At 47.9% G+C, this 26,520-nt stretch overlaps 1 protein-coding gene across 1 annotated transcript; it reads left to right on the top strand.

Annotated features, from left to right (window-relative positions):
* Nucleotides 1-9,606: 9,606 nt before the first annotated feature.
* raraa (retinoic acid receptor, alpha a) lies at nucleotides 9,607-22,445 on the top strand. The gene is made up of 7 exons (XM_079182579.1): nucleotides 9,607-9,772; nucleotides 15,335-15,476; nucleotides 20,858-21,018; nucleotides 21,172-21,348; nucleotides 21,464-21,668; nucleotides 21,859-22,017; nucleotides 22,201-22,445. The coding sequence occupies exons 2-7, from the start codon at nucleotides 15,365-15,367 to the stop codon at nucleotides 22,395-22,397; spliced, it is 1,011 nt and encodes a 336-aa protein (XP_079038705.1). The 5' UTR covers nucleotides 9,607-9,772; nucleotides 15,335-15,364; the 3' UTR covers nucleotides 22,398-22,445.
* Nucleotides 22,446-26,520: the final 4,075 nt, after the last annotated feature.

The raw sequence follows: 26,520 nt of genomic DNA, 5'->3' as shown, positions 1-26,520 counted from the left end.
CTCTCTCTCTCTCTCTCTCTCTCTCTCTCTCTCTCTTGATCCCTTGTTCCCCTCTCCACCTCCCCCTGGCCTCTCCAAGTCCACTTCAGCCCTCTAATGCAAATAGCCCTTTGCCCCCTTCCATATTTATGACCCGCTTCCTCCACTGTTAAATATGCGCTTAAGAGCGGAGGGCCTTGAAAGCTGCCAGTCACATCGGATTAGCGAGTATCAATGGGTAGATAACCTCTCTGTTAGTGAGTGAAGAGCAAACACTTGAGCATAAGCATTCATGAGGGCCTTTTGGCCCTTAAACACTGAGAGGCACTGTGTGTCGCCCTCGGCTCAATACAGATGAATGGGGTCTGATTAATGAGTACAGAAATCCCGATGTGCGCGACATTTTGCCGTACTTCTTCATCTGTGATTGTTTTTTAATGAGACCTTCTCGCTAATGAAATCATATCTGCACAACTACAATGCTCTTAAAAAGGCATACGACCTCTCTTCTTTGGCTATCTTTATGTCTTTTCCTGCACCGCGTGATTACCTTTCAGGTCTCAGGGAACACATTCTGACCCTTGGACTTATTACCGGGCGCTTGTTATGTCGTTGACTCGTCATTTGTATGCGAATAGATCCTTATTTGGCTTGTTGCGCTCATTCCAAGTGGCTTTGAGGAAGGAGCTTCAATCAAGACGACTTGAATGTTAACCGTGGAGGCTTTTGTTAGGCGGCACGGTGAGTTTCTGGATGGGCCAGCCCCCAGGTTCAGTGTTGCTTCGGCACCCTCCCGGCTCCTACTACGCACGAGTGCAGTTTCTTATCGCCGAAGGGAAGAAGCCCGCTCACAGTCATCCACTCACGCACAATTCTATAATTAACCAACGCAAGCACTCTGTAAACCAGAGGCTTTATGTTTCATGAGGCCATTTTCACAGCCAGAGCGGTAACATTAAAGACCAGTTTGTGAAAGCCTGCGGTTTCACTCGTGTGTGTGCATGTGTGTGTGTGTGTGTGTGATGATCCAATGATGACCTTGATCTTAAATTATGTGCCATAACGTGTCACAGCTGTAAATCACTCAGGGACGGGTTTGTTAATTTACTTTGAGAGTTGATAAAAGGAGGTTACGCCGTGGTTCCATCAAGCAAATGGGCCTTTTATTTCGGGGGCCTGCTTTTGAAACGTTCGTCTCTTTCTCCTCAGACGTCCTCTCCTCCTCTCTTATCTTTATCGGGCCCTGTTTCTCTTGCAGCCTGTCTCCTCCTGCTCCCCCCCCCCCCCCCCCCCCCGCTGTCTCTTAATGTGGGTCAGCGATGTCGCTCAGCTGATAGCGTACAGCTGCTGCATGCGTGAGATTCACCGTAAACATAAAATCAAGCTCAATGGCAGATCCGCTGTGGGAAATGTGGATTAGCCACGGAAAAGGCTTGCTAATCATAAATCAACTTCCCCCCACTCACCTGCCCTTCTTTAGCACACACACACACACACACAAGTGGACAGAAATATCTCTGCACTTCAAAATGTACATTTTCATTGCCTTGTCGGACCGTCGTGACCTGCCATGTACCAGCTGTATGTTCAGAATCGTGCGCGCACACATTCTCACACGCACTCGTCTCATTGGATTTCATGTTATGGCGCGTTCGTGCCCACGTCGCAGTACGACACCCGCCGTGCCTGTCCACACGCTGGCATCCTCTGGCCGTGACACCGGCTGCTTTTTGCCCCCTCGTGCCCACCACCGTGTCCCACACCATCCGCTCGTGCCAAATCTCTCCAGTCACCCCCGGGGGCAAGTGCCAATTCGAATAGTCCCGCTGTCAGTCAGCAGGCACAGACAGCTGCGGGGTAGAGTTACACCGGGTTACTCGGGGTTGCAAGAGAGCGTTGTTGCCAGGGAACTTGTGTGTTTCTCTCTGGCACGGTAGCTGTCTTAGATCTTTAAACATTGGTCTTGTTCTTAGGATTTAACCAATCTATGAGTGGGTTATATGTCCTGTGCATTCTGTATTTGTTAAGGGACTCCTAGTTAACTGTGCCAAAGGCTAGCATGTGGCTGCAGCAGCACAGAGCAGCTACTGCGGCTAACATGAAGCTGCTGCTGAAGGTCCGGCCCCGGCAGACCTCACCTTTGCCATCTGCTTGATCCCTTCCTGCCCTCCCCTCCCACCCACCCCGCGCCCTAGTTTGTCCACACATGTTCTCAGTTCCGTCTCCATTTGCCAGGGCAGCAGTGATAGGAAAACCTGGTGTGTTGTTATTTCAGAGGCCTGGCAGCGTGGAGAGGGAAGTTATCTTGGGCCCCTGGAGAAGGGCTGTGGAACGTGGTGGGGGCCTCAAGGGCTGATAAAAACCAGGCCTGGCCTGGACGGGAACATGCCGGCGTTCACACGCACAGGCTGTCCTGCACACACACACACACACACACACGGTGCATATCACACAGCATGCAGTCAAGTATGCAAACAGGGAGATGCGCTCATTTGCACAAGCATGCACATTTCCTTTTGGAATACCTACATTTAGTGTAATATATTTACATATAGCCATACAGTCACCCACACCCACAACTCCTCCTCACCTCAGCATGATGCAAAGAGGCCATAAATTACCCCTGCTAAGCACAACCTGGTGTTTTACCCACTTCTGGCCCACCATTTCCTGGTGTCGAGGAGGGATCGTCAAAACAGCCAAGAAAGACTCTGACCTGCTTTGCCTTTGGCCTCTGCTCTGACCATCATCTATCACTCACGTATGTGTGTTTTTCTTGCCGTAACACTCTGGGAGGGGGGTATTTGACCCCATTTTGAGCGCTATCAATCACATTTTGGTCTTGGAAGCCAGTGTAGCCTTCAAACGTGTGCTGCTCAGTCCTGAAAGAACTCCGGCTGTCACATCAATTTCTGCCCTCCCTGCAAAACTGGGATATCTGCAATGGTAGCAAAAGCAGCAGGCTGTCATTTCACTGAAATGTGGACCACAACATACTCGCCTAAGTGGAAGTGATGTGTCATGCGCCGCTGAAAATGATATTAGAATCAGATTAAGCTCTCAGTTTGATCCATGCCCTTCCTTCCTTTTTATACTGTGAGCCTCAGGATGGCAGATGTATGAATATAACATAGTTCTAACGACTATTATATGTTCCACCAACCGTGTATCATGCCGGACCTAGATATTTCCCAAAAAATGGTGGTATTGCGCAACACTGCAAGATTGTTCCCATTATTTTTGCTTGGGAAATTTGGAGACTCATTGTTAGAGACAGTGCCCTGTATCGTCATGCATCCCCCCCCCCCCCCCCCACCCCCGCTCTTTCTCCCTCGCTCGCTCCACATTGAGAAGGTAGACGGCAAGCTAGACGTGCTGCAGCTTAGGATCCTCGGTAATCCTCCTAACTCGTCCTCACTGAAACGCAAACGCAGATTCGTATGCCGTCATATCAACATGCATGAACTGAGTGGGAGTAGGTACAAATGGCCTACAAGCGTGACAAAATTCAGAAATCGAAAAACATCTGTAAGGCAATTAAATACTGTGATGGATCCGCTGCAATTTGTTTGCGTCTTCAGGTGGAAGATGAAATTAGATATTGACATTCGTGTGTTGGATACTGTCCGTATTTTAAGGCCTTTTGCTTGCCGTAGCTGTAACGACGAGCTTTAAGACGTGAAAGAGGACTTCCTGTGACTTGTGGAGCGCAATGGGACGAGGAGAATGTCGGCCTCAGTAAGTGGGACAGGTAGGAGGAGATGATGGGGGGAAAGTGGCGGCAGACAGGGGTGGCAAGGCTGGATTCAGTTACAGTGAATATGTGAGGCGTGAGGCTCGCTGTCTGCTCTCCTGCCCTATGTTAACCTCCACTGGCTCTCCTTCCTCTCTCGGTGTGTGTGTGTGTGTGTGTTTTCACTTATGCCTGTCTGCCCCGCCGCCAGGTTCCTCCCCCTCTCCCCTCCAATAACTGTTCACACTCCGTGTTTGAACACAAACACACCCCACTGTCGCTTTCCTTACAGCTGTCGGTCTGTGCGTGCCTGCTAGCGCGTGATGGCCGCACGCCCGCCCGCCCGCCTGCACGCATACTGGCTTATATTCAGATGAGGTGCGTGGCTTTGCCGTCAGTAATCAGGGTGAAGGCAGTGAGCAGAGCCCCATCCATTTTCAGCAGAGATCTGTTTTGACGCTTTGGTAGAGAATGGCAGGATTTCCCTGTAAGCAAGGAAATAGTCCCATTTCCCCCTCCAGTAATTGAAAAGTGCTGACAAAGCATTCCTCTGTGTGTGTCTGTGGGTGTGTGGGTGTGTGGGGCGGTCGTTTTCCCTCCCTTTTACCCACTTTCTTGACTTGAAAACCAAAAGTAACGCCTGAATATTGAGCAAGAAGTCAAGCACTATGCATGAGTGATGCCTTTCTCCGCTCACTTGTTGGTCCGTTTCACTGCACATAAAGGCTCTTAAGTTTCTGCCAGTCGTTTTTTATGGACACGCATGATACATTGGCCCACCACTCCCAGGGTTTCGCAAGGCGGTCTCTATCCCTGAGGCTGTTCCAACGGCCGTCCCACTTCATTATTTTAAGCAGACTTCAAAGCGAGACTTAACGTAGCAGCCTGTGGAGCCGGTGGTCTGTGTGGCGTCTCCTCCCAAACACACTCGCTGCATGGAAAGACAAATGGCCCTCTATATTGTCGTCCGCGTATCTTACACTTTGGCGAGCATGTGTGCGTGTGCACGTCCAAATAACCTAATAGGGGCCCGGGGGGACACAAAGGGCCGTGATAGAGTAGGATTCAACAAAGTGGAAGACCCTGTCAAAGCCCCCCCCGTCTCCTCCTCCGTCCCCTCTGCCCTTCATTTTCTCCACTTCTCTCCACCACAGTCCAGCCGGCCAAGCAGCCAGCCTGCTAATGTAGTTAGCTTCCCCCCTAATGATGGTGAAATCTCATTAATATGCTTCACAGCTGGGCCCAGTAACCAGTTCGGGATGAAGGTAATCAAATCTCAGAGGACTAACCTAGAGCTGAACCTCAAGAACTGCTCAGCAGCACTGGGCCGAGACAGCACAGTCTGGAGGCTGGATAATAGCCGGTGGGCTTGTGTGTGTGTGTGTGTGTGTGTGTGTCTATTGGTCTGTGGTCTAAAGGCCTTTGAAGTGCTGATGTTAGCCAGGCTATCTCCTGTCACTATTACAGCTCAGGCTAGTTCATCATCCAGATAGATTTCATTTCAGTCTTGTGCATATTTGTCCATTTAAGTCCAGGCATGCTGTAATTGCTAATGGAGGATGTGGCTGCGAGGGGCGCGGCTTCTCTCTAAGTGCACTTGTGACTCGTGATGTATGCAAAGTGAATCTGAAGAGCGACATTACAGACCACTCACACTTGAACTTAATTAAATCACCGGTGCTTTGGCTCCGAGTTCGAGAAGCTCCACATTAAGCTATTTAGATATCGGGGGGGGGCTGCACACGCACGCATGCACTTGCACGCAAACTCTGTGTGTTTGTAATACTTCTCAGTGATTGTGAATATAAAAGGAGAGATCTAAGTAATTGGTCACATTTGTCATATAGAATTGGTTTTATGAGAGAAGTATGTTCACACATTGTGTGGACCGATTAACAACCGTAAACTTCAGAATTAGAAACGATATTTAACACATCCGTTGCTTTCAATGTGCCAGAGTTAGCAGAAAGACTCAGTCAGAGCCAGTGATTGGCTGTGGGACAGACACACCCTCCTTTTTTAAATGGACTTTTAAACGCAGCGTAGGGACTACTTTGTTTCCGCTGGTTACGCCTGACGGCCCGTGCCGTCTCTTCCCGCTCCTGTTGACTGGTCTGACAACGTGCCAGGCTGTAGCCTTGTGGTCTAGTTAACAACAATTGCCGCGACTATATATGCTCGTCACCAGAGTGCAATAGAGTCCTTATCAGTAACTCCTTACTGCTTTTCATTTCCACATTATTTCCAGGGCTGTGGGATCCTGTTCCTGTATCCTTAAGCAAAGCTCAAGTTATTGTCTGTTCATGTTTCCTTCTCTTGGCTAAAGGAATGATATTCTAGCCGTAGTGCGCGTATTAGTTACCGTGGTGACTTTTGCAGGCTCCGGCCTGGAAGCCTTGCCAGACGCACACATTTCCAGTGTTAACATGTTGCAAGGATACTGAAGGAAGCTCTCCAGGCGAGTGTGAGTCACTTCTCCCAGTGTTTTGCGCGTATGATTTGGTGGATCACACAATAGTCGGGCCTGTGTGATAGCTGGTGTTGATCAAGAGCACTGGAAGCCGGCTGGTGTTGAATAATGCCAGTGTGAGGGCTGCTGAAGGGCTAAGTAGCTCGCTCCTCTCCGCCGAGCCTCCCTGCCCCTCCGTCCACAGGCCCGCCATTGTTTCGCTCCATGCCTCAGCTTGACAGGGCTCCAGAAGCCAGCCATTGTATTTAATTACAGTCGCCAGCCCCCCGACGGACTCTTGTCCTTGTGTCCCAGATTTCCATGGGTGCTCTCATTAAGACTGTGCATTCTGTGTGTGTGTGTGTGTGTGTGTTTTTAATGGCTCTTGGAAAGCCTTTAGCCTGTGTAAATGTGGGCATGGGTGCAATTGTCATGTTTACGTGTTAGCGTGTTTGTGGTTGGCACATCTGTGTGTTTCTACTGAAGGCAGCTTTAACGTGGATGAATAGCTCTCTGGTCACACTAATAACGCAGGGCTGCAATCAGTCCACATCAAGCGAGGCAGAAGAAGAGCGCAGCAAACTGTGAGCTGTGCTTTTTTCTTTTGCTAATGAGAAAATATGCCATGTTATGTAAGGGCTGCTCTGTTTAACGTTAATTAGTTTGACATGATGAGCGTGGCCCAGTGGCGTGGGCAAAGACGGCCCGTAATGACACCAATAACAGGGCAATGCCAAGCAAAGGGCGGACTCTCGCTGTGTTATCCTCCCAGCTCGCTTTGTGACTGAATCCGTGGCACAAAATCCGCCTCCCATTTTTCCTCCTCAACAGCGTTTTAAAAAGTGCGTCTCCTTGCTGCTATATGCATTACTCTCCTTTGCTGGAAAACAGTATAATTCCTTTTTATGAGCGTTTGTCCGCACGTTCCCTCAAATGCATCGCTCCTTTTCTTTGACATTTATAAGTCCACAAGTTTGTTCAATTTGCTCCGATTTTGTGGTTTTCCAAGGCTTTCGGTTGAAACCTGACAGCTGTGTTTGTTTGTGGGCTTAATGTAGATTCATCTCAAAACACAAGGGGGGGGACACAAGTGCAGTAATACATCCAGCATAAGCTTCCACTCCTTGCGTGTGTACCATTTCTTTATCTCTTCATCTGTTTTGTGTTTTTGTCCGGGTTCGCTCAAGCACATCATAGCTCTCTGTCTCTTCCACATCTTTGACTTCTCGTGCTGTCATTCCTTCATCTCCGCCCGTCATCATCGGAAAACTCTTCTTCTTTTTCTTCGTCCCATTTTGATTAAAACTGCATATACATATTTTCTAAATCTTAACAAAATAATCTCTGCTCAATAAGCTAAAACAAAAAGCTTCTCCCTCCCTCCAGGCTGAGGTCAAAAGCCCCCCCCCCCCCCCCCCTCAACCCATATTGACCCATCCACACCGAGAGCTTAATAAGGTTATTGCTGGTGTCAAAGTGGCGTATGACATCTGGGCCTCATAAATGAAATGTCCCAATAACCCCGGGCCTGATTGGGTGTCACCGATGGGTGTTGCAACTTGCGTTTTATTGCTTTTAGCCCGTCACTTGAAACCCACTTGGATGTGCTTCGTGTTTTCCTGACGGCAGAGATAACGTGCGGGCTTTTGGTATGGGCTGGCTTTTGGTGTACCGTGCTTCTGTCTGTTATTTTCTTTTTTTCCCAGGAGCCTTGAACATATCTGGGCATCAGGTTGGTTTATTTCGGTTGTTCTGGATCTAATCTTCCCCTGCGCCATCTGCTGCATCCGCATGGAGATTGGCAGGCTGAGACCAGCACACAGATACTATAAAAGGATCGGAAAGTGTGTGTGTGAGAGAGAGAGAGAGAGAGAGAGAGAGAGAGAGAAAGATGTAGCAAAACGTTATCCTTGTTTTCTATTGCCCGGCGTGCAGTGCGATTAGAGTGGTTTGGTGTGTGTTGTGTCGGGACGTGGAGTGTGTTCCCAGCTGTACTACGGGCCTGCTGAACCAGCCCAATCCGTTAAATATAGATGGCTTATTTACACACCGAGCTGCGGCCGGTTCCTTAGCCGCTTGTCAACCTCTCCAATCCCTCCTCTGTTGAGCCGATGATGCTGCGTGGAGGAACGGGGCTGTCAAGACGCACACATACAGCATACGTGTAGTGATAAGGATGGAGCCAGAAGGATTTAGTTTCTAATTTCTTGAATGTCTGCGTGTGTAATTGTCACCATCACTGAGGTCACTGTAGTGTATCTTATTTTCTTAAATGGGGGAAAGAAAAGCCAGTCTAAGTCAGTTTGGGTATCATAACTCAGGCATCATAATGGTTTTGGTATTAAAAGGTAGTCGCAAGTAGAACACCAGCTCAAAGCCGCTCCTATTGGATTACTCACTTATTTATTTAGCCAGAGGCCACAGGGCGCAGGGCTCCGCTGTGAATGTGTGTTTTCATATTTGATTAAAGAGCTGTGTGTTTTGTAACACACAGGATATTGAGGTCAAAGTCCAATACATATTACATGAAGGCAACAGCAGGTTACTTCCCCACAATCCTGTACCGCCTCTGTTTATTATGTACTAGCACACAAAATGTGGGAGCCTGGCCTGTTGTTTGGTTTGTCATGTTAGTGCTCATTGGGTGAAGACGGAGCACACTCAGCCTCTCTCTGTTTACCGGTCTGATATTGAATAAGACAGAATTAGTTATGTGTTTGGTTGCGGGGGTAAACAAGTTCCAAAGATTATTGAGAAGTATGCTGAGCCTTGTCCGCAGTACTTGTTGCTCTTGATTGGTACCGTGTTTTTTTTTTTTATCCTTTAATATTTTCATGCATTCGTGCTTAAAAAGACGGCACAATTTCCAAAAAGAAAAAAGCACAATGCTGTGCATCAAAGGAGGAAATCTGTCTTTGAACCCTGCTGGCAAAGCAGCCTAAATAAGAATTCTCCACAGAGGCTGGTTTCATTTGGTGTGTGTGTGTGTGTGTGTGTGTGTGTGTGTGTGTGTGTGTGTGTGTGTGTGTGTGTGTGTGTGTGTGTGTGTGTGTGTGTGTGTGTGTGTGTGTGTGTGTGTGTGTGTGTGTGTGTGTGTGTGTGTGTGTGTGTGTGTGTGTGTGTGTGTGTGTGAGAGAGCAAGTGCTTCCTCTTTGAAGATATTTTGCAGTCTTTCCAATGTCGAATCTGAAAATGTCTGATCAAGAAGTTGTCCTTGCACTTGCATTTTTCTTGTCCAAAACACATTGTAATAAAGTGAGTGTGTTCCCCTTGTGGTGATTTGTATTGGACGTTGTCAGCAGCAAGTGCATCAGTCAGCACCGGGGTTGTGTCTGATCTTTTGGAGTGTACGCATGAGGATTTGTGTTTGTCCCGCTGATATCGATTAATGCTGCCCGTCTGTCAGCGATCCATCTGATCGCGTTCACTAACCACCCTCTTGTTGCTCTTTCCTCTCCACAGCGATAGAGACCCAGAGTACCAGCTCGGAGGAGATAGTGCCAAGCCCGCCATCGCCTCCCCCGCCGCCCCGCGTCTACAAGCCCTGCTTCGTGTGCCAGGACAAGTCCTCGGGGTACCACTATGGTGTCAGCGCCTGCGAGGGCTGCAAGGTGAGACTTCCCGGCCTTCGCTCTGAATCTGCCGAGCACGCAAGACGTCTCGTCAATCTTGTAACCTTCGTGTGATTTGTCGGGGAAAATATACACTCGGGTCTCGAGTAACGTGATGAAAGTGATAAGGCGCATCATTTTGAGTATTTCGCATACTTTTGGGGTTTTTCCAGTGTATAATGCTGGAATTTGAAGGTGCTAAATACGAGATTGGGAGCATTTTTGATTGCCTCTCAACATGGAAACAGCTGAGCCGGCGGCTCGCAGCTAGAAGCTCTGATAGCGACGCACACAGAGGTAGAGCGGCTTCATTCTTCAGTAGACATTAATCCACTGGATCTTCACAGAGCAAATATTGCTGCTATATTAATGCACCGAATCCCGTGTATTGCCCCCTTTTAATGTGGGGAATGAGTCCGAATTGACTACCTTTTCACGGGGAATCATTTACTGACATCGGCTGCTTTATTGCCTAATCCTCCACATGACCTGGACGATGTGCAGTCGGCTCTTTCACCACTTCAAAAACGTCAACCTATATCTGCGCACATTGTAAAACAAGATAACGTATATGACGGACCTGCGTCTAATCGTGTGTGAAACTTTGTCAGCCATGTGGGTTTGCTCGTATCAGCTTTGCTGACGTGTCCACATCGGCCGCCTGCTATCAATACAGCCATGTTGCACAGGTGCTGAAGAGGCATTATAACCTCGCCATCTGCTCTGTTATCAGTTGGTAGTTGCTGTGTGCATTGCAGACATGTTCTCCTGCTAGTGTGAGCAGCACACAGGCCGCTTTATCTCGCTTCTCCCAAGGCACAGAGCCAGAGTTGTGTAAGCGCAGAGGTGGATAGAGATGAGACGGAGGGATCTGTGGAATCTAATGCAATCTTACTGCCAGGTGCAAACCTTATAAATCCACTATGTCAATGTTTCGCAAACCACCTTGGTTTCTTTTGCTTGGTGATCACGCTTTCTTGAATTTACCAAATAGGATTTCCAAAGTTGTAGAGTCTTAACCCTAAACAGGAGTGTGTAAATTCCCCTTTTCCTCGTAGCATCGGCGCCGTGTACAGCAAGAGGAGGCAGGGAGTGGTTTGATGAAGGGAGGCAGGGTGGTGCCAGGTCGGTGACAGGTGCCCGCTAGACCCTTTGACTTATCGACTGTGCAGCCAATACTGTGGTCTGTATGTGTTGCCATATGTGCAGGGATAGGAGTGCTGCGGAAGGACAGGGGAGGAGCTGAGAGAAAAGGCCATGCAGCAGCAGTAAAAGGAAAGAAAAGAAAGAAAGAAACAGTAAGGGCAGGTCAGGAACTCAGGGGGAATGTAAAAGTGCAGACAAAACGATACAAAGATGGGAGAAACTACAGGGAGGGAGATAGTGGGGGTGAGAGAGCAGACTGAGAGGCATGAATAGCTAAAAACAGAGAAGTGGGGATGGTTGAAGGGGCAGCCGATTAGGCTGACGGGGTACAGGGGCCGGGGCTGAACTCATTGACATCGAAAGAAAGACGGGTCAGCGCAACAGAGCGCGGGGGAGGGGGAGGGGGTAATGAGTAAATAATGCACAAAGAGACGAGGATACAGGAAAGCAAGGATTCATACATGCAAACACTTAAACCCTTTTAAGACGAACCCTCCGAGGGCTCCGTGACACTCAACCTGGTCCCCGAAGGCGAAATAAAAAAGGTACCGAACTAAGTGAAGGCTGTTTTTATAGGGGCGGCTAAACTGCTGCTCGCTGTGCTGCTGCCCCATTTCGTGTTTTCGAAACAGTTTAGCACAGCCAGGAGATGTGGCAGTGGGAAACCTTGCAAGCTTGCATTTAGTTTTTTCGGTTGTTAGCATGTATTAAAACGCATTGGTCTCAAAAGGTGCGCAGCAACTCTGCGGCCATTTCAAGCCCCAAAGTGCTTTTATCGTTTCCCCTTATCGGTGCTCCCCATTGTCTAATAGCAACTGATTAAATGGGGTAATACGTGAGATTATAACACTAAATCACAGCCCGCGGTGTGAGAGTGTGTGTGTGTGGTTGTGTTCGACCAATATACAAGTATGAGATCTGCTCTGTGGTAAACGCAGCTCATGTCTCCTCAAGCGGAGCCAATGGTTGTGGAGTTGTAAGTGGTCGCCAGCGTTATTGCAAAACTGGCGTCTCGACATCTTGATATGAGGTTTACGTTCGTCAGGGAGGTCTAACATAGACGTAGGAGGCATTTAACATGTCAAATACACAACGGTCTGACACTTAAACGGCGGTCGAATCCCCGTTAACAGTAGATGACAAGAACGAAACGTTAAAAGCACCGCAACTAAAATATGAAAGCTGTAATCTAGGTCTCACTTCACCGCCACCAAAGAACACAACAATTCAGCTGTTCAGCAATATCATAATCAATGGCGGTGTGTGTGTGTGTGTGTGTGTGTGTGTGTGGGGCTAAAACTGTAAAAAAAAACATCCTCAGTGCTAACTAACGTCAGCCGCCGGTCCACCCGCAGTGCTGATTTGCAACATTCAGGAGGCCTCCTCCATATCTCTGACTTCAGAGGAGATGACTTGGCATAGCGCACTCAATAATTCAACACTACAGGCATGTGAATGTATATGGTTGTCTCATCTGAGACTGGGGTAAGTTGAGGGGTAGCAGCGTTGGGCTTTTGCTGCAGCATGCCAAACTACAAAGGCATTTCCTGGGGGCTGTGGCGAACAGAGGAAGCAGGAGGGAGATGTTGAGCTCTGCTTCTTGGAGGCGGCTCATTCGTTTGTTGCTTACGTTCTACCGCCCGCACGCGCTCACCGCCATTGCACTTCTTCTCCCCCTCCAGATATTAACACTTTAACATTAAATATGCATGCACACCCCCTCATGTTTATGTTTTTGTCTTGGAGGCGCGGCAGGCGGATCTCTCCTCTCCTGGTATCTGCTGCAATGGGAGGGAAGCGGCCATATTTCCAAAGTCCCCAACCGCCGCTTCTAGCAAGAATGTGCCCTATTTGCTGTGGTTTTCAGCCCTCTCCACCAAGCATCCGTCTCTACTAATGTGTGGGCTGTAGCAGTAGAGCTGCGTAATGGAGGCAGGGGCGCGGGCACACACACACACACACACACACATATACACACACGCAGTGGGAGGCTGGGAACGCACTCTTAATCTGGGCACAGTGTGAAAGTCACGTAAGAGAGGATTCCTGTGCTTCCCTGTGAACTCCCCCACCCCTTGCTTCCCTCTTAATAAAGCATTTCCTCACACACACACACACACACACACACACACACACACACATGCAAAGTAGAAAGCACTGACACACTCATGAGTGCATGAGGCTCATAACGCACACTCGGCAGACAGCCGTGAATTCAAGAGCACATGACGGATGCGAGCCAGTGTGTGCCGTGGCCATTCACTCCTCTTTTTCATCTCTCTCACCCCTCTCGCTCTTCTCGCGGCTCTCATCTCCTCTAAACGCTGCAGGGTGGCTGACAGGCCCGCTGAGGGCTCTTGTCGCCGGGTGGATTAAGCGGTGATACAAAAAGAGGCTTAAGGACCGCAGGAAGCAATGACTCCTTAAAGGAGGAGGGAGGGGGGGGGGGGGGGGGGGGGCAGGAACAATCGAGCGGGCCCACGAGCCGCCAGCAACAGCCAATCGGGAGGCGCTGCCAGGGGGCACCTGAGCCTCGTGGCGTGAGGAGGGAGTAGGTCAATCCCCTGTGACACCGGGGTCAGGGTCGGGGCACCGTCGGATCAAAGGGCACGTGATACACGCACACATAGAAACACACACAAAGACTCCAGACTTATCCCCCAGCATCAGCAGCGGGAATTAACGTCGAACTACAAGCCTTGTTGTTCTCTCCACTTTGTTGTTTGTTCAGGCCTCACCGCTCTGTCGGGAGACACGGATGAGTTTGTGGGTTTGTCTGTTGGGGGGGTACACGCCTTCTATTTATACACTGGAAATGGTGCATGAAAAGCAGGGCTTTGATACGGTATCGTTAAAAAACGCGGTTTTTAATGCGACAGCCGGTTTAAGAGCAGATGTGAGGCCAGACAGAGGTTTGACGACGTGACCCCTCTGAAGACTGAAACGCTTGCTCTACCAGCCGGAAGCGAGGTCTATCATGTGTGTGTAATGTAAAACGGTCACTAGTTCATTAGAAGCCTGATACACTTCCACTCTGTGGTGGTGGACTGGAGATGTGAGAAGAGGCTGGTGATCCGGGAGGGACAAATTGTGGGCTTATGTCCACCGGCCATCTGTCGGCTAGCGGAGCTAATCCCTCGACATGGGATGGGGCTCCCTGGAAGGTTCCCCCTCCTCACCGCACTCCGCCTCGCCTCCCTCTCTCCCTAGCTAGCCACCTCCCCCCCCCCCCCCCCCCCCCCCCCCCACCCACCCACCCACCCACCACAACATAAACCATGTCCCACTACGTCACATCGACACTGACGGTGACCTTTGTTACATTCATCCCGAGCGTCGCTTGCCGAGCGCTGATTTGCATTGACCCTGTTTTTTAATCTCTTTGACACACGAGGGATGTTTGAGGTCAGAGGTCAACAAGGATTTCATCGGAGTTGCGCGGTATGAAGAAGAATATTAAGTGGTGACGCGAATCATCTTATCGATCCGGGAGAGATACTTTGCTCCGTTTCTACGTCTTGCTTTTATGCAATCAAAACATAGTTGGCCTCCCCAAAGATCTCTCATTCTAGCTCAGTGACCAAAGATGAGCTCATTATAATTCATCCTCAACCTGAAGCGCATGGACTAGATTTTTTTAATGTATTTTCTTTGATCTAGTTGGATTAAAAAGGCAAATGAAGGAAGGAAGGGATTCCTTCTTTGTGCTTACACAATACTGCGTTCAGCCTATGTTCTCTCTCTCTCTCTCTCTCTCTAATAATACACGCTTGGCCTGGATCTAGAATTGCTTATTTCTGGCTGTGTAAACTAGGCCACGGTTATATGGCACCCAGTAACCCTGTGCCTTTTACCCCCCCCCCCCCCCCCCCCCCCCCCCCCCCACACACACACACACACGCAAAGCTTTTGGACCTGAAACATCTTCATATGAACTTCAGTGTTGTGGTGGCCCTGTCTGAGCGGGTGGGAGACCCCATGAGATGGTGACAATTCACTGATTGTTCGTCTCTGTCCAGATTATGTCACGGAATAAGCCTTTTTAAGGACTTAACTGTTTATTGCCTTTTTAACTGCAGCTGCATGTGGCCGCTCTGCGCGGCCTCTTTTTAATTTCATTCTTTAAGCAAGTAAGTTAAGTTCTTTTGTTGTTGTTGTTGGGACCGGATGAAAAGGGACACGGTGAACATGAGGCGAGAGTTTGCACAAAGCAACAAAAGAACACAATGAAAGCGGTGACGTGGATATATAACCTTGGAACAGCCAGCAGCACAACTCTTAATTGCCAAGTACTTTAACTATTTGCTGCTCTCTCTTTGCTAAGGTAGTCCTGTATCCCTCACCCTTTTGGCAGCCCTCCCACTGCCAAACGCCAGTCCTCTCTCTTCATTATCGCTCTGTCTTTCTGTCACACAGGGCTTCTTTCGGAGAAGCATCCAGAAGAACATGGTGTACACTTGTCACCGAGAGAAGAACTGCATCATCAACAAAGTCACCCGCAACCGCTGCCAGTACTGTCGGCTGCAGAAGTGCCTGGAAGTCGGGATGTCCAAGGAGTGTGAGTATAAAAACTGTTACCCACAACTCCCTGCTCCGGGGCGAGCACAGATCTCGTTGTCTAATCCCAGAGGGGGTCGGCATGATTGTTACCCCTGCAGGACGTCGGAAGCCACCGCATTTGTCGGCATTTGTTCCACGAGCAGCGTTCATTATTCATGCACACCCATATCGGCTTTTGGAGGTGACTCAAGTGTGACTGCTGCACTTAATTTATTATTTATTTACAACTGCACTGGGCAGAGACCGCATCCTGTCGTTTTTTTTTTTTGTGTCATTTTTCTGAGAAAATCCTGTGAAATCAAAGCTGTTATGATTAATTCCTCACACATTGATGCTTTTAGTTGATTTTTTTTGTATTTTTTTTCGAAGAGAACATCCACTGTAAGAGCGAGACAAAGGGCAGCCGTGATGCAGACTGGCAATAACAGTCGGGGTGTCGCCAGGCTTGGCAGGACTCTGTGATGAATATGTTCTCACCTGCCGAGAGTGAAAGAGCAGGCGTCTGCTCCCATCATTGCACCCCGGGGGCTGTGTGAACACACACACACACACACACACACACACACATACGCGCAGGCAGTCAGACTTGATAAAGTAATTGGAAGAGGTGTGACCGCAGAGAACTCAGAGGCCAGCAGGGTTTTCATACACTGCTATACACAAAGGCACACACTTGCGATCACTTTACACATTGCCAGAATGTGTGTAGGGGACACGTTTGTAGTCATGAACGCTGATAAATGCTTCGTAATAGAACATGTATTATGAATAAGCATATGCAGACAGAGAGTGTAGCACCTCTCCTCCTCTCACAGGCTTGTTTAAGCTCACTCCGCCATCCCTCCTGTCTTCCCAGCGCTATTTACCTCATCGTCCTGGTACAGCGAGTGCAGGGAGCACTCCCTGTGCCTCAGCACTGTGGCTTACAGTAAAAGAAGTTATCCTCTGAGCTCCTTACCTTTGAATGGGGCCATTAATCATGGTTAGAAGGATCACAGCAGCCAGCTCTTTTATACACACACCCACACACACACAGAGACACACACACAGAGGCGCACAGCACAGACAGGCGCAATCTGCTGGAGTTGGAGAGCCATCTAGTGGTGAATAACGAGTACTGAACAAGTCAAAACCGCTAAAATGGTTTTCTGACTGGAATGGAGGCTTGACATTTTTTGTTATGGGATGGATTTGGAGGCACCCTTGCTCGGCCGCTTTTGGTTTGACAGCAACGCCTCTTTCTGATTGCGGTCATTTTGTGCGCCGTTCGCTCGCCCTGTGTCCTCAGCAGTGACTTTGGAGAGAGGAACTGGTCTGGACTGGTGAGGGAGGAGAGGCCGGCCATCTGGGGCCAGCAGGGAGTCTCGCCGCCTCTCTCCTACACACACATACACACACACACACACACGAGAACACGCACACACGAAAATGCATGCTTGCGCGTACTATCCAATTATGCACATGCAAGGTGACAAACACAAACTGATATGAACAAAAATACTCCAACCGAAATGAGCTCGGACAGCTCCACTTACACACCATACACTCTCTGTCACACACACACACACACACACTCACACTCACAGAAGGTGGACCCCCTGCTAGTACCGGGGGGGGACGTCCGGGTGACCTTGTGTCCGTCGGCAGACAGCTCCAGACGACAGTGCCAGGCCCACTGCCAGGTGGCAATGCCAAGCAAGACCGCGTCAGGACGATGGAGGGGGGGGGGGGGGTTAGGAGCAAGTGGAGGATTACAAGGGAAACGCCTGTAAGCCTGGTGCCACGTTATCATCAACCTGACAGTGTGTGGTTAAGGAAGGTTAACGTTAGAGATTCAGGTCTCGGGCTTTAGGTGTCGGCCGATACTGAGCACCAGTGTGTAATCAATGAGCTGTGTGCCTCACTGTGTGGAAGAGACCGGGATCATTCTTTTATGTGTAAGGCAACATCAGGCTTGACTTAAGCATTGCTTTCCTAACAAATAAATACATAGATGTAAATGTACTGAATTATTTATTATTAAAATGGTATTGGTGTATCTCTAATTAACGTGCAATAAGTCCGCAATAATATTAAGACGTTGAAATGTTACTATACATACGTTGCCCTGAGCCTATTTCAGTGATTCCCAACATGGGGTTTGTACAATTCTGCAGCATAAAACATTTCCCTTATTATTTTCTTTTTCTATAACTGGTTTTACGTCTTCAGGCTTCTAAAATATATTTTCTATACTATTTGAGAAGGTAAAAATCACTCTTTGCTTGTAATGCTAACAGCTGATAGAAATATGTGCATTTTGATAAGCAAGTTGACTTTGCTAACTGTTTTATTTAACCAGATAAAGAAAATGTGAATGAGTGGAATTAACTTTATTCCCACAACTGACGCTTCTCCATTTTACATCTTTTTTTTGTTTCTGGTTCAGCTGCACAATCCTCGAAAACTGCTATTTATGTTGGTGAGTTCCGACCAGTCACCTCCCTCCCTTTATCATCCCCTCCCCCTCACAAAGCTATCGCCCACATGTTCCTCGAGGAAGGTGTTATTCAGCGATAGAAAAGGGTAATAAAAGTAAAATAAGATGAAGCAAAGAATGATGGAGAACGGGAGGATAACATCAGCCAGGAAGGCAGGACAGTCGAGAAAGATGAAGGCTGTGAGAGGAAAGAGTATTGAAGTCAGTGTGTGAGTGAGAATGAGAATCTAGTGTTGAGAGAGCAGACGGGTGGGGGGGGGGGGGTGAGAGAGGCTGGAGGACAGGGAGAGGGAGAAAGTTTCATCACTGTCGACGGTGGCTCTGCGCTGCGAGCAGCGGGAGCAGGGGGGGGTGGGGGGGGGGGGACATTGACATTTTTATCTTTCCATTGAATTTAATCTGTGTGATGGACGAGCTGCCAGCGCTTTAATTTTCCTCACACGAATTATCCCTGTCTGCCCACCTCTCTCTGTCTTGTATACAGACACACACACACACACACACACACACACACACACACACACACACACACACACACCGAGGCACTAACAGAAATTGTCCATTAACTGCACACTGCAGCTGAAATCCACGATGAGAACAAATGATTGAGTGATGGCTGTGTGTGTGTGTGTGTGTGTGTGTGTGTGTGTGTGTGTGTGTGTGTGTGTGTGTGTGTGTGTGTGTGTGTGTGTGTGTGTGTGTGTGTGTGTGTGTGTGTGTGCTGTCACAGTATTCTGTACACGTTACACACCGGCTCCTGTAAATCATTTTTATGCAATGAACACGGAACCGCAAACAATCCAGGATGCAAGTTCCCTCATTAGCATTCGTATTCTCTCGTAATGCATTTCGAAAAAGATGCATTGCTTGAAGTTGGCACGCACGCAAACATCAAATGCACGTTTGTGTCCACACACACACACACATAATAAAAACGCAAGACAGTATCTCCCCCCCCCCCCCCCCCCCAAGTGTTATTGCATGTGGCAATTCGCCATGACAGATCGTCAGTCGTGCCTAATAGTTCTTTAATGACTTCATTAAATTGTGTTGTGCGGCTTATGATTGTGCTGCCAATTTGTCAGCGCGGGTAATGTCTGGGCGCTAGGGATGCCCCACTTTTATTTGTGAATTAATTGGACATCGACTGCGCTGCGGCCCCTCCACCCCCCCCCCCTCCCCTCATGGCAGGCGGCACACAGATCCTCCAATCGGCGCCGCAAGCGAGGCCGGCCCAAACATGTTTCGGCAGTTTACTGCGGTTTTTATGTAGCTGGCCTCAAAAGCCGGCGGTTGCTTAAGAGGGTGTTCCCTCTCTAATTAAGACATAATTAGCTCATAGAAGTAAATGGAAGTGGGAAGCTTTTTGCTTGCTTTTATTAACATAGTTCATAGAACTGCCTCATCATAACATACCGTGTTGTATGGGGGATCCACATGTGTTTTGGCGACTACACTAGTCCACCAATAAAACGCTGGCAAGAAACGCCGTGCCGTGCCGTGCCGTGCCGTGCGCTGTCTGCACAGCAGGGTCTTCTTCATTTCTTGTTGTGCCGAGCAGCGCTTAGCAATAACATTGTGCAGCATCAGACTTCCAGCCCCCTCCTTCCCCCTTCCCGCCATGTTCTCCCAGGCAGGGAGGCCTGTCTGCGGGCTGATGGATGAGCAGCAGCGACCGGGTAGTGCATCCCTCCCCGGCCCCCGGGCCATGCCCCTTCTGTCACAGACACTGATCTCCCATCAGCCCGAGCGCTCTCACCCCTTAATGGTCAAGGTTAGGATTAAGACAAGGAAGATCTGATTTTAGGTCAGCTTGCTAGGGGGAAATTCAGGTACCTGGAGGGGAGGTAGAGATTGCGAGAGCTGATTGAGATGACTAGGAAAGTGGGATGATTTAAAGCGCAAGAAATACCATTTTTGGAAAGGGGAGGAAGTGAGAATGAAATGAGAGGAGGAATAAGACTTGTGCGTTGTACAACCAAGAGAGGGGGAGAGAGAGAGAGAGAGAGAGAGAGAGAGAGAGAGAGAGACGTAAAAGAGAGAAAGCTGGAAGGGTTTTTTTTTTCCTCCGGTATGGGCTGAGCAGCCGAGCCCTTTTAAAACCATTAGAGGCAGGATATTTGTCATATTATGTTATTAGATTAGCCGGGACCCCTAATGAAAGCTCTGGCAATTCGTCAGCCTTATGGATAGCTCCATCCCCCACCACTATTTATCAACTCACCCAGCCCACCCCCACCCTCAACACACACACACACATACACAGCCCAGTCATAGCTAAACTGCACCCCAGTCTGGATGGGAGAAATGGATGGACCCTGTAATGGGATTCCAATGCTAAACACCCCGCCTGGTGTTTTTTATCATTTGGGGTGAGCACACTATTCTCAGCTAGATCGCCCAGAGGGAAAGCACATTGGATTATTTCAAGGTTTTTTTTTTCTTTCCTCCCCTCCATTACCAAAGGCCCTCCTCCGTGGAGCCGTCTCACAACATTTATCTTGCAGCGTAGGATAAGAGAAGAGGCGCTGCTGCTGTTTGCTGCAGACAGAGCATCCTTTCATGCCGAGGACTTTGCCTTTTTGATTTTGATCTCAGTTTACCTCGTGGTAAATAGTATGTAGGACACACGCGTGCCTGGTTGTTAGCCTGTTGCAACACGTTTTCAAGCAATATGTACAGATTTAATTGACGAAGGCCATACAAGTTTGGTTTCTCCAGCGAGTTTCTAAAAGTGTAGCTGAGATACAGTATGAAAACTCTATTTAAGACAGTGAGAGCTTGTAGATTTAAGCGTGTGTAAAGCTTAAGTTTGTCACTGTTTGTCAATGTTTTTAATGTCGTTGTTTTTTACACAAATGGTAACCTTTCCTTCTGCCCCTCTCGTTTCATCTCTGTAGCAGTAAGGAATGACCGGAATAAGAAGAAAAAGGATGAGAAGAAACAGGAGTGCACAGAGAGCTACGTGCTTAGTCCCGAAACAGAGCGGATGATCGACAGGGTTCGCAAGGCCCACAAAGAAACGTTCCCGTCTCTCTGCCAGCTGGGCAAATACACTACGGTTAGTAGCATGACACCGGCGACCTGTGTGTCGCGTACGTTCCTTCACCTTTTGTTAGCCGCTGTTTATTTTCTCCTGCACTCATTGTATTTATCTGGAAATATCTAAAACATGTCGCTCACCTCACCCCCCCCCCCCCCCCCCTCCTTCCAGACTAACAGCTCAGAACGACGTGTATCTTTGGACGTAGACCTCTGGGACAAGTTCAGTGAACTCTCCACCAAGTGCATCATCAAGACGGTGGAGTTTGCGAAGCAGCTGCCCGGTTTCACGACGCTCACCATCGCTGACCAGATCACTCTGCTCAAATCCGCCTGTCTGGACATCCTGGTAAGAGCAGCAGCAGCAGCCCGCCATATTGTTACAAAATGTAACTGAAGTGATAAAGGAGAGGACTGGTTCAAATGTCTAACCAATGTCCCCGTTCTGTCTCCGCCGTCGCCAGATACTCCGGATCTGTACTCGCTACACACCGGAGCAAGACACCATGACTTTCTCAGATGGACTCACGCTAAACCGAACCCAGATGCACAACGCCGGCTTCGGTCCCCTTACCGACCTGGTTTTCGCCTTTGCCAACCAGCTCCTTCCTCTGGAGATGGACGATGCGGAGACGGGGCTGCTCAGCGCCATCTGTTTGCTGTGTGGAGGCAAGTCACCTCGAAAACTTACCGAGCATTCTCTTTGCCAAAACTGAAATTCCAGATTATAGCTTTAATGAACTGATAAGAAATAACAGTCGGGTGTCTCTGCTGGGCTCTTTCATTGAGCTCCACCTAGTGGCAAACTGTGAGTATGACAGTAGTCTGACACATTTTGTTTCTGGGTGTTCCTCCACAGATCGTCAGGACTTGGAACAGGCAGAGAAGGTGGACGTCCTGCAGGAGCCCCTCCTGGAGGCGCTGAAGATCTACGTGAGGAGGAGGAGGCCCCACAAACCGCACATGTTCCCCAAGATGCTGATGAAGATCACCGATCTGAGAAGCATCAGCGCTAAAGGTCTGTGGTCCTCACTAGTCGCCAAGTGTTTATATGTGAAGAATGCTAAAAGATTAAGTTGATTAAATGATTGCTCATGTCATATTAATGTTGTGTTTAAGAGAAAGAATGAATGAATACCTCAAATGTATTTTGTCAGATCTATGGTAGCTCACGTTTCCCTGTCTCTCTCTCTCCCTGCAGGAGCTGAGCGCGTCATCACCCTGAAGATGGAGATCCCCGGCTCCATGCCCCCTCTCATCCAGGAGATGCTGGAGAACTCGGAGGGCCTGGAAAGCGGTGCCGCAGGCGGCCGGCCCAGTGGTGCCCCCCCGGGCAGCTGCAGCCCCAGTCTGTCCCCGAGCTCTGCCCAAAGCAGTCCGGCCACACAATCGCCGTAGTAGCGGCCCACCCTTTTTATTATTCCTCACGATGCCCTCTGTGTCCTCCCTCGGCGTTCTAAAGAGGAGGGGGGCCAAGGAGGGGGGGGCGGGGGGGATGGGGATGGGGGGAGACCTTGCCCCTGACTGCTGAACTCAGGAGACTAGCAGAGCCGACCTCCTCCTCTCTCACGACACAAGTCCCCCACCTCCTGATCCGCTTCCCCTCACTGTGGAGCACCTTCCTGGTGTGAGGGGAGGTGAGGCCGGGGCAGGCCGGGGGGCAACAGTATGCCTCTGAGAGACCACACCGTAAACACTGCTGATGACTCCTCCCGCGTCTCCCTCCACTCTCCCCCTCCACTGCTGCGCCTCCTTTCTCCACCCTTTTCCCCCCAAAAAAGACTAATGGAAACAAATCTGGGATGCAGCGGTGACCAGTTTCGAATGGAACTGAGAGTGGGCGGGGCATCGTGGGACAAATATATGATCAAGGACAATGCATACAGACTGACTTGACAAACACCAGACACTTTTTTTTTTGTTGTACTCTGAGGCAGACTGCAAGCTTGGGACTTGTCAAAAGACCCCCCCCCTCCTCCTCCTCAAAGACTCTGGGTCTTTTCTCTTTTTCCAACTTCAAAAAAACAGATTTCGTACAAAAGATATATAAATATATATAGAAAGTTAAGGAACTATTGTGATTGACATGTCCAGAACAGAATGGCAGGTTGAAACGAGGACGTGTTTTCTGAGATTAGAAATTGTTGTATTCCTCCACCGTTTGAATCTTTTCATACCCATCGAGAGTATTGAGAGAGACCTTTCAGTTTGATCACATTTGTACATTATTCCAATTAACGAAAAGCAAAAGATGTTGAAATTTCTCTCCGGTCTACACACGCAAACACACACAAACAAACAAGACACACACACATACATACACACACACACACACACACACACACAAATGTGCACAGAAAACAAGTCGCAATGAATATCACCCACTATTCCAGGTTGGATTTGTTTTCCTTTTTTCTTTTTTTTTTCTTTTGCTTCCAAGATAATGGAATAAAATGATTGTATGAACTTGGTTGTATGATATGGTCACAGGTCCTTTCAAGAAATCAAATTAATGAAGATTCATTATTAAGGTGTATTTTAAGTAGCCTTTGAGTTTGTGTATATAAGCTTTATTCATTTCTTTAAAACTATGAAGAGTTTTAGGCTTCACCTGATTTTATTTTTTTTTTTTTTTAAAGAACACCATCTATGTGTTTTGTTTCTAGGTTTGTGATGCAAGAAAAGACATTTTGAGCACATTTTACTGAAGGAAGTTCTTTCGTGTTTTGTGTCCTACTAAATACTGGACAGACCCTTAACCAATCACTGGCTGTTCAGAATGTGGCTTTCACAGACAATTTCAACCCCCCCCCCCCCCCCCCCCCCCTCACTTTTAAAACGTGTTTTTACATACAGTAGAATGACAAAGTAGCACTCCAGTCGGGGCATAGCTTTTTTTGGGGGGCCATGTAGCAGAAAGAGATGGTGTTTCTGAAAAATGGTGAGCCAGACGGCACTTGTAGCCTGCCAGGTTCAAGTGAGCCACCGCAGCTCCGCCTCAAAGAGAATTAAAATGTGAAGAAAGGTGTACATACACACTGTATTAAACACACGGGATTCTCCGTAGTCTCTGAATGGATCAATAATCTGTAGTGGATGGGAAAAGGCTAGATTGTAGTGATGCCTCTGCTCGGTCAGTCGTCAAGGCAAGTGAAGGTCCCAAATGTGATGTCTGTCAACTAAGTCCTCACAAACCCCCCCCCCCCGGCAACCTGTGGTAGAAACGAATATGTGACTTTTTTTTTTTGCCGGATCCAGAGCAACCTCGCACCCTGTGACTCACTTTACGCCAAAACGCCTTCACCGTTAACACACTCACACACACACGTTTCATCTAGACCATCGTTACTGTACACACGCCAATGTCTCAGGAAGGAATCATTTTGTGTGCTTGGCCTGTTCTATGTCCTGTGCTGCACCCCCCCCTAACCCTCCACAGATGCACACACACACACACACTTCTGCTACTGAGCCCCTGACTTTTTCTTCAGTCACTCGTTTTTTTTGTTTTTGTTTTGGCCTGGCAGACCAGGACTTGTGCAGAGAGACACTTACCCTGACCCTGCAACGTTACGACATAGGATGCCAGTGTGGAGTCTCTCCGAGTCGTTTCATGTGTTCTTTTTATTTGTACGGTCAAAGCTGCTTTCATCATTAAGGACTGTCCACAACAGCGCACAACTTTTCCCTCCACAGCTAATCTGGAATAGCAACGGACACACCGTCAGTTTGAGAATTATGGAGTATGTTGCAATTTTGTCAAGATTATCAAGCGACTTTGAAAAAAAAAAAAAAAGAAAACAACAAAAAAAAAAAAGATACAAAAATAAAAACATTTAATATTAAATGAGTTTGTGTTGTTCGTGTGTGTCATTCTTTTCATTGTCATGCCACAGGCGTGTCCTAAGTATGTTTTCATGCATCATACACTTGTTCACTCTCTCTGGAAGCCTTAGAGCTGTGTGTGTGTGTGTGTGTGTGTGTGTGTGTGTGCGCGCAGCAATAGCAACACATTGAAGAGATGGACAACAAGGGTTAACAGCACAATCTTAACTTTTATATTTAGTGTTGAACATTTGCCACCACCCACTGAATAAATACCTTCACGACAGTGACCTCAATCGAAATCAGCATGAACGTATAGTTAACGTGAAACTTTGTAACTTTTGAAAAAGAGGTAACGTGTCTTTTAAAAGAGTGAGTTTGCAGACAGTTTTTGCAATTGCCATTTGAGCAACATGTACACAGACTCAGTTTTACAAGAATACAATAGAATGTATAGGAAAAAATGACATCAGAAACTACATCCTGAACCAGGCTTCGGCTGGATTTACAGATTACTGTATGAGGGTCAGCTGTACTGTGTAGATATAGTGCACAGTACATTATTGATTATTTTTGGAATATGTTGTGCTCTCTGGAGTTGGGACTAAGGCGAAGACAACACAATCATCAAATTGTTACTTGATGGTGTGGATTAGACCCAAGCAGACAAATCGGCACTTGATTTTACACCTGTAATGGATTATTTTAAAAGTAGTTGGCGCACCTAATCTGGCAACCACTGTCTATAATCACAATGAAACACGTTGCATGCATTGCACAAAAAATAGGAAAATTAATCATTTGTTCTCCCATTAGCCATTTTTTTAACAGACTTATTTTGGGAGCATATAATTGCAATGCGCGCCTATAAGCATTTTTCACCAAAATGTCAAAATCCTACAGCAGAAATTCAGAGCTGCCACTAATAACATTAGTGATGGCTCTGTTCCATTTAGGTGTTTCACTAAGCCCAACCAATAAACCAGTAGGCTATACATAATACCATGGCTCCTCAACTTGAACACTTTATTGAAAAACAGCCCTCATTGATATTATTAATTACACTTGTGTTTTTTTTCTGCAATGAAATGTCAAAGTTCCTTGTGTGAAAACAGTCCGTTATGATTATGTACAACAAATACAGTACTATCAATAATAGCTACTCAATACTTTGATATCATGTATGTTAAACCCATATAACAGAAGATCCATTCTAGTCTTTTGACGTTCATGAAAAACCTCTTTAAAAAAAGAAACCTTTAATATATATGTTTACAACATTAGAAGTGCCTAAAGCTTCAGCACGGACCAGTCTAGGCCCTGGAGAAACCGTATGCTCCGCCCTCTTGTCGAATAGTGACGTTTCAACCAATCACAATCCTTCGCGCGGAATTTCAAACATTTTCAAATCAGATTCCCTTTACCGAAGTACGATTGTTCCGCCAAATTCGTAAACAAAATAGTCCCTTTCATGTAAACTCAGGTTAAATGTTATGCTGGTAACGAAAAAGTGTGAAATGTAGTAACGTAAAATCCAACTATTGTTTGTAACCCAAAACATCAGTTAATCATAGTTGTTTAAGGTTACTGTGTGTCTGTAGTGTGGCGGAGTGATACTACGGCATGTATCTGGAAGCGGCGAGTAAAGCCAAGGGACGTATGGACAAGGTAGCATACGTTAGCCATTCGTCGTAGT

Source organism: Pholis gunnellus, assembly GCF_910591455.1.
Source record: "Pholis gunnellus genome assembly, chromosome: 21".
Classification (NCBI taxonomy): Eukaryota; Metazoa; Chordata; class Actinopteri; order Perciformes; family Pholidae; genus Pholis; species Pholis gunnellus.
Note: the sequence above shows the minus strand (reverse complement) of the source record. Positions and strands in the feature narration are given on the sequence as shown.